Raw genomic sequence first — 8,304 nt, 5'->3', positions numbered from 1 at the left:
CACACACAGACACAAACACAGACACAAACACACAAAGACTACGGTGGTCTCTGGGAGCAGCTTAAAGCAGCAGATCAGAGCTGGTGCTCTACCATCAGACAGGCTGGGTCAGGGAAAGCTCGTTCCTCCGCATCGATCTCCAATGATTTCCCTCAACGGGAGAGGAGCAGACAAAGGAGGCCGAGAGGGAGGAGCAGAGGGGCACAAACAGCGCTCAGTTTATAGAAGCTTTAAAATAGACAATAACAGTCTCATCCAAGATTAGAATCGGTTTAGATTTTGTCGATTATACTGTTTCAGTAACTACTTTGCTTTCAGGAGATGCTAAATGAATGAAAATGAAATAAATCTAGAACTGGTCCTCACTACTTAACCCTACTCCAGAGTTTCATATAAGTTTCATAAAGCCCAAGAGATTATTAAAAACCTTTACATGAAAACTAAAATTAACGTTTCTGCGTGGCCGTGTCTGAGCTGCACTTTCGTCATCTAGAAAAACATCCAATTATTGAACAAATATGGCTTCAAAATGCCATTTTCCCCATGTGACTTTCATCACACAGCAGACTCTCGACGTCTTCCATGTCTGACTCATTCAGTCTCTCTCTCTGCTGAAAAAAAAAGAAAACGGCCTTGGTGGGAATATCGAACCTTTCACATGCATTTGCATTTTCTTTATTAGAGAACATTCTGTATGTAAAGCTCACACAGACGCTATAAAAGCCACAAGACATTTTCTCAGCCTACAGACTGCTGAGAGCCTCTGTACTCCAAAGAGCATAAACAAAAGACACAGTACTGAAGATGGTACTAAAAAAAAAAAAAAAAGGCTATAGAAATAGTTGAAGACAAGATGGACCAGTTTCTGTGACAGTAATGTCTCTAAATTTTACCAATATCTTTTCCATAGTAAGTCTATATTCTGACTTTATTCTCATGATGTTGGGACTTTTCTAGTGAAATTACAGCTTTAATTCACGTTATGACTCAAATTTAAATCTCATAATGGTTTGACAATTCTTCTAAGACTATATCAGCATTCTCATAATATTACTTTTTCTTATGAGATTAAAGCTGTAATTTCACAACACTAGACTTTTTTTTTTTTAAATCAAAACTTTTAGAAAAATGTCCTCTTTCCCCCCCTCACCCATTTTCAACAAGTGGCTGTAATATTTCGGATATTTTCCATCCCCTCTCACCCTGATAGTTTGATAACCAGGTGTATAGCTCCACACTCACAACCTTCAACAGGACACTAACAGACAAGGCGCTCCCAACTACACTGAGCCATTTTCCACTTTGCTCTGCATCGATTCCCCATTATGGCCGATATCGCTGTTTTCACCCTGGCTTAACAAAGTACAGCCATACACACACACGCTTGACGTAGCTATCCGTGTTGATGGATGGAGGAGTTTGATAGAAAAGCTGACCAGTGTACCAGGTGCTGCATTGGTGGTGGTGACACAGCAGAAAAACAGAGGGGGAGAGAAATAGGACATGCCTGCATGTGTGTGTGAATGTGAGTGTTTCAGGAGAATTAGGGCACAGCACCCGGCCGTAGTTTAGAGAGTCAGCCAGACAAAGTGGATGCTGCGGCTGACCAGCAACAACATGCAGAGATTTCAGATTTTAAAGGTTGACAAGAGAATTTAAAACTATGTAGAGAGAACGATGAGTTTGCTGAATCACTGCAGATATTACACAGCAAACCTGCCGCAGTTATTCAACGTGCAAAGCACATCAGCACGGTTTAATCTTCTCCATACTTATTTTAATCTCTTTCTTCTTTCGTATGTTTTTTAAGGCGTGTATCTAGTCCTGCACTGCCAGCACATACACAAAAAAATACCTCAAAATGTGCGTCTTGATCGGGAATAGTGTGCTATGCCTTTACTCATTGATGCCTTTCAAAATGTTCAAAATATTCCATGTTTTCAGGCGATTTTTCCCCATTCATTCCTTATGGAGAATTCACAGTTTTTCATGAATTTTGAACTCTAAACTACTCATTCATACTTTCACAGAGAAACTCAATTTAAAAAGGTTCAGGGCAAGTAGGACTTTCTGACATCTTTAATACTTTTCACATAACAGCAGTTCAAAATTCATGAAAATTACAGTAGATTAGTGTGTATGTTCAGAGCTAGCGTGGGAGACCCAACAGCCACAGTGAGGAGAGGTGGTACATTAAAGCGTAGGAACATTTGTGTCGGTCACAGACATGTGACTGTGGAAGCAAACTGACTTACACTTTTGTCTTTATGAGCTTCCAACAGGAGCGCCGACCAACTACCGCATTAACTTTTATATTAAACGGGAGCAGAAATTTCAGGTGTGAAGCAGAAGCAGCCACTTCTTCCAACAGCTAGTGCGGTCAAATTTATTACTCTTCACACACACAAATGTCACCAAATGTGGTCAGCAGGCTCTCGTCTTGCTGAAAACATCCCCATTTTGGTGATAGGAGTTACGGTCTGGGCGCTACAAGCATAATCGTGAGAGGTGTGCCACAGCTAAAACCTCTGAAATGAAGACTCTGATCCTAGAGACACACAGAAAGTACCGTCACCATGGCAACCCTTAATTGGAGTTGGGAACACACACAGCTGATTGAGATGACCTAATTAACACAGTTTGACTTGCTTGCTTTAAACTAAACTCAAATCTTCTAATATTCAAGACAGAGAGAGTCTAGAGAGAGATAGAGTAGCTGGGTTTTAACAGGAAGCGCAGGATGAGCCTTGTTTTTCAAAATAAATACCCCAATAGGCAATGCACCAAGCATTCAGACACACTCAAAATTTCTTGAGTTAGATGTTCAAATATTAATCTTGAGACTGAAAACACACTGACGGACAGTCGAGAAGCGGATTCTGCTGCAGGAATAGTTGAAGTTTCTATACACGTGTGGATATTTATTTTGTGCTGTGAATACTTGCTCAATGTTTGAATCCGCTGTAGCTGCTTTGAATCCAGGCCGACTGCAGCCGCTCTCGTCTTTGGAGAGGCAAAAGTTTGACAGCCACCTTTCAGCTCTGCAGGGGGTGAGTGTTTGATACTCAAAACATAGATTTTGAGAGGAGTACCACTTTAACCATAGGGGGTTTAAATAGGTTTAAGCAATGAAAATATGTCAAACGCTTTCAAAAATAAACTGTTTTCTCTAACATTTTTGTCTCTGTTGTAATTATTCATTATTAATGAATTTAGTTTTTTTCATGGTTCAACAGCAAATGGCTTCTGTACTTTCATGAGCCGGTAACTGAACCTGGATTTTGAAGGTAAACATTGCTGCTAATCTTCAGTCAGTTCCTTCAACGCTTTTTGTTTCTTGTGGTGTCTACTCCTTCTCATCCTCTTTTCCGTTTACTTTTTAGCGCAGACTCCAGTCCAGAGAGAACACAAAGTGAATTTTGCCCTCAGCCGCCGGACTGAAGTCCATGAGATATTCGGTGTAACTAGCTAGCCATCATGCACACCAATGCTGTGTGGGGAGGATGTCTGTGTGTGTTTTAGTGACAGCTCAAAGCTCAAATTCTGATTTTAAACTCACAAGGAACTCATGTTCTTTTATTCATTTCCTCCAGGGTCTCTCCTTTTTACTCTCATCTCCATATGTTCATGAACTGGACTCACAAGGCTTCGGGTGCACACAAGTTTAAAACATTTTTTAAGTCCTGCATGTCTTCACCTCAATTTGTGCCACCCATAGCGAGTTTTTTTTGCATTTACTTAAAAATACAAGTGCAATGCAGATACTTTTCTTTGCGTTCAGTCTTTTAGACATTTAGCTTCTACTGTTAAATTTCATGAGGTTGTTTTGTCTCACCTGCCAACTGCCGATCAACAGACAAGCACAAACAACTAAAACATAGACAAAAGAATTCAAATGTCTTCAAACGTTAAAGGCCATTGTGGTGGGTGGTGCTTATTGATTTAGGCACATGGCTAGAGGGAATGTCAGACAGTATGTGTGTGTGAAACATGACTACATTAGAGGAAGCTCTAGTCTGGAGGGTCTAGAGATGAAACAGTGGCTGCCCACAGCATAGGGCCAGAGGGAGAGGTCGAAGGTTAACTTAGCCAGGGTGTTAGGTCAGAGGGGTTAAACTGGACACTTTAGCACAGCAGTTGTGGGGTCAAGAGGGGAGGGGGCGGGTCGTTGTGTGGTCCAGTTACCGCTTATGAGTGCAACCTGTCTCGTGCCGTTGCCAGTCCCCCTGCTCACGAGAGCCTGCGCATGTCAGCAAGTGTGAAAATAATGTGTGCGTCCAGCGGCGTGCAGATGAATGTGTGTGTTTTAAGCAGCTTAGTACCTAGCCAGTCGTTGAACTTCTTAACCTCGGAGGGCAGGCCCAGCTCGGTGAAGTCACCCATGTGCAGCAGCACGTCGCCGTAGGGCATCTGGATGCCGTCTGTACGCGAATGTGTGTCTGACACGCACACAAACCTGGTGTGTCCTGCTGGCTTGGGAGTGTCATAAGGAATGGGGTCCACCCTGAAAACACAGACACAGAGAGAGAGCTGTTGAAAGTGGAGCTGGTGGAAAAGCCTTAAACTGTACGTCCTGACAAACACATTGACCTCATCAATGACACATTAGGGGAATTATTCTGATGTTTATTTTGATTCACAGTTCTTCTGAATTGTGGGCTAATTGGTTGAACTTCTAGTTAGATGTCAGTACCTGTTCAAGATATTCACTGTTTAATTATATAAGACCATTTATTTATTGAAAACTATAATACATGCCATGTAGTCGCAACATTGGGTTCGAATCCCAACAGGAACTTTATTGCATGGCGTCCCGTCTCTCTCACCCCACATTGCCCGTCTGACTTTGCTGTTACTTTCAATGAAGAAACATAAAGTGGAAAAAAAACTAAACTAAAAGAAAACGGTAATATCAGTAAATCATGCATCACAGTTCGTTGTCTTTCCTTTCCAAGTCAATTTTTCCTCAAAAGACGATGTGCTATCATTAATTTTTTTGTTAATTGGAGTTAATTTCAAATTATGTTTATATGTATTAGTATTTATTTGCAACCACATACGATATGGATTACAAAATTATACTGTGAAAATGTTAAGCAGACAGAGTTAAACTGGCTTTAACTGCAAAAAATATACTGTATATTATTGCTGAGGTGCATTAACTGCAGGTGTTTACCCTCAACTTCAGAATATGTTGACACAGTTTGTGAGTATTTTCAGCCCTCGAGTCGTTTTCAGACATTTTACTGTCTGCAAAAAACGGCTTTAGCACTTTAGTTGTGACTTTGTCATAATCCCTGAGATGGTCCACGCCGTACAGCTTCACGCTATCAATCTGAAAAGCGTTCTAGGAAACTGATTTCTCACCTGTCAAATGACCCTGTCATCAGTAAAGTATGTTTGATTCCATGTTATCGCCAACAAAAAGACCAAACTCAAACAGTCTTTCAAGCAGGGACAACTTCCACTTATTCATGAGATGTCTACCCTTGATTTATTTAGTCATTTTATAATTTTGAACATTATTCTTTGCTGCAATTCAAAGACTGTGCCCTTTTTTTCTCCCTTTGTGATATTTTAAAAAGGTGTACTCGATCCAGAAGTATATTTTTAGGAAATGTATGCTAATTTCATACCAGATAGCAGAAGGGGCACAGCTGAAGACTGGAACCTTAAAAAGATCATTTGTTGTGCAAAATAAATTACATGGTCCACAGAATAATGCATGCAGCAGAGCAAAATGCATCTCAAACAAAAGAGGAGACATTACAACAGTGAAAAATGTGTAGTTTGGGCTGGAAAACAACCAGCGTTCGGGTTGATTTGTGCACACAAGGAGGGCAATGGCTGTTTTGTGGTATCAGATTGGCTAAAGAGACGGTGAATTAAGACATGCCATGTCCTTTCTATCCATTATATAAAGAAAAAACACTTAGACCCAAGTCTGTCTGGAAAAAAGCCTTTTCTTCAGCCTTTTTGTTAGATGTAAGCACGTCTGTTAAAAAGGAAGAAAAACCTGTACTTTTTTTCGCCGACTGAAAGGAAAGAGGGGGAAAAAAATCATCTTGTCTGTAATTGAAGTCTACAATGTGCAATCTTCCAGCACTCTTCCACTAGACCATTATTTCATTAGAAGGGATGTCACTCTGTCGACAACATCAGACACATAATCAACGCTGCAATCTCCAACCTGACAAGCACACACACACACAGAGAGTTAACTTGCACGTGTGCACAAACATGGCATAAAAACAGCCGCAGAAGAAGATGAAATCAAAAGGTTTCAGAGTGGAGAAGACATCATTAACAGAGATGGAGAAAATAGGCACCTTGGCACAAAAGAAAATCTTATTGCGGGGGAGGCAACATTGCATTTGAGGAGTTATCATTTGGGAAACAATTTTCCCATTCCCCATTTCTAGGGCATGTTGAGCAGAACATTAGACGTGGAAAAGCATCATCAACAGCCTGGAATATGTTGTTGTTGTTCTGTTTTTGAGTTGAACAGGCATTTGCAAGGTCTTGTTAGTGATAGGACAACGGTGGACAAGCTGGTCACCATCTGTAGCGTGTCGTCACTGTGTGTAGTCTGTAGTCCAGCCACCATCTGCAGTCCCTGTCTGTGGTCAGAGGTTTGCAGTAGGGGTGGGCAATTTGGATAAAATCAAAATGACAAATTAATTAGTTCATCATGAGCCTCCAGAAGATCCTTGTCAGCTCTCTGAACTCTTTTTTTTGCCTCATTTGGTGTCATGGCGATGGTGATGGAGAACGCTGTTTAAGAAACTCCAAAACCTCCCATTAACTGTTCAATTGGGCCGTGATCTGGTCACATCATTTTCATCAAACTATTGAAACTATTGACCCCTCTTGCCTTGTATAGAGGCATTTGGATTGGTAATGTTCCTCCATTCATTTATTCAAGTTTATCTTCCTGTATATTGTGATTTATACTAAATTCATAGTAAAAAATCTATTAGAATCTATTTCTAAACAAAATAACCAGGGGTGAATGTTTTTGGCCAATCTGGTGAAATAATCATGTAAATCCAATGTTGCCACTAAGCAGACCCACTTGCTGATTTACAACATTGACCAAAAAGACCTAATACAATCTACCTCGGCAGTAACAGTAGAGCAAAATTTAATCTCACTGTTTATGTCACCATATCGCACAACTCTTATCTGTTGTTGCCACTGTCTGTGGTCTAACCACCATCTGTGATCAGTAACCACTGTCTGCAGCTGCATTCCCGCTGCATCTCGAGTCCCCCCACAAGTGTTGTTTCTGCCTCTGCAAAACTGGATGAATTGGAAGCCCCGGGGCAATAAGAGGCTGCTTAAGATCTGATTCTGACATGCTGATCCAGTGTGGGTGCCAACACACAAAAAATGCGGGGTCGTTCGGTTAAAAAGTTGAATCCATTTCAGCTTCCAATCACATACACGCAAGAGCAAAATCCTGGTAGATTACTTAACGTGAACTCCTTGTTTTTAGTGTTTACCTCACAATCATTGCAACAAAAGCATCTTTCTACATATTATTAACCTCTGCAGGGTTCTGGTGTCTGACAAGCCTTCAAACTCATGGATCTGCAACTCAAATTGGACCTTTTTTTTTTTTAATGCAATTTCTGTCTGATTGCCTGAGCAAGCACAAAATGTACAGTGTAGACAGAAGCAACACTGACTGAAATTAATCTTCTAAATGGAAACTGCTTTTTGATAACACCGAAATTCGCTGTCATTTTTAATGAACTGTGGCCAAAACTGATCAGCCCTTCAATCAGTCGCAGCAAAGATAGTAGACGGAATTTATAGTTTGTGCAGCTTTGGGTCTGTAGCCTTCAGTCAGTCTTCAGTTTGTAGCTAGAAAGTGAGTTCTAAGTATTTGGTAGTCATTGTTTCAGTCCTTCCTTTAAAGCTCAGCTGGAAGATCTCAACTTTGCTCTGAGACACAGGAGCAGAGCGAGCAGGCCTGGACTCTATATTAAACACACTGGACAAAATGAAAAACTAGCTACAGAGATAATGATATTTACTATTGACTGTGTACAATAAATAAGTCTCTGTGCTCCTATATACACACACACATACACACACATACATACACACACACACACACACACATACGCATTAACTTAAGCCAGCAGAGCAGCACATACATTGCAGGGTAGCTGGTGATTAGATTTGGTGCTCTGTGGTGCCTGGACGTCAGGCAGCTTTACAGGATTCGACAGTTCTCGTCATGGAGGAAGGACGAACACCACATGGGATGACAAAACACCCGCAAACACACACACA

General features: G+C 40.9%; 1 protein-coding gene across 1 annotated transcript in view; it reads right to left on the bottom strand.

The window, feature by feature from the left end:
- LOC118320969 (metallophosphoesterase MPPED2) overlaps window positions 1-8,304 on the bottom strand; it is a 29,916-nt gene that overhangs the window by 4,429 nt on the left and 17,183 nt on the right. The window contains exon 3 of the mRNA XM_035652102.1: window positions 4,323-4,504. Coding sequence (XP_035507995.1) covers window positions 4,323-4,504 — 182 coding nt within the window. The remainder of the gene's footprint in view (window positions 1-4,322; window positions 4,505-8,304) is intronic.

The sequence above is a fragment of the Morone saxatilis genome, unplaced genomic scaffold (genome assembly GCF_004916995.1).
Source record: "Morone saxatilis isolate NCDOM2014 unplaced genomic scaffold, NCSU_SB_2.0 Contig11, whole genome shotgun sequence".
NCBI lineage: Eukaryota > Metazoa > Chordata > Actinopteri > Moronidae > Morone > Morone saxatilis.
The sequence above is the reverse complement of the archived record's forward strand: the minus strand, read 5'-3'. Positions and strand labels throughout refer to the sequence as shown.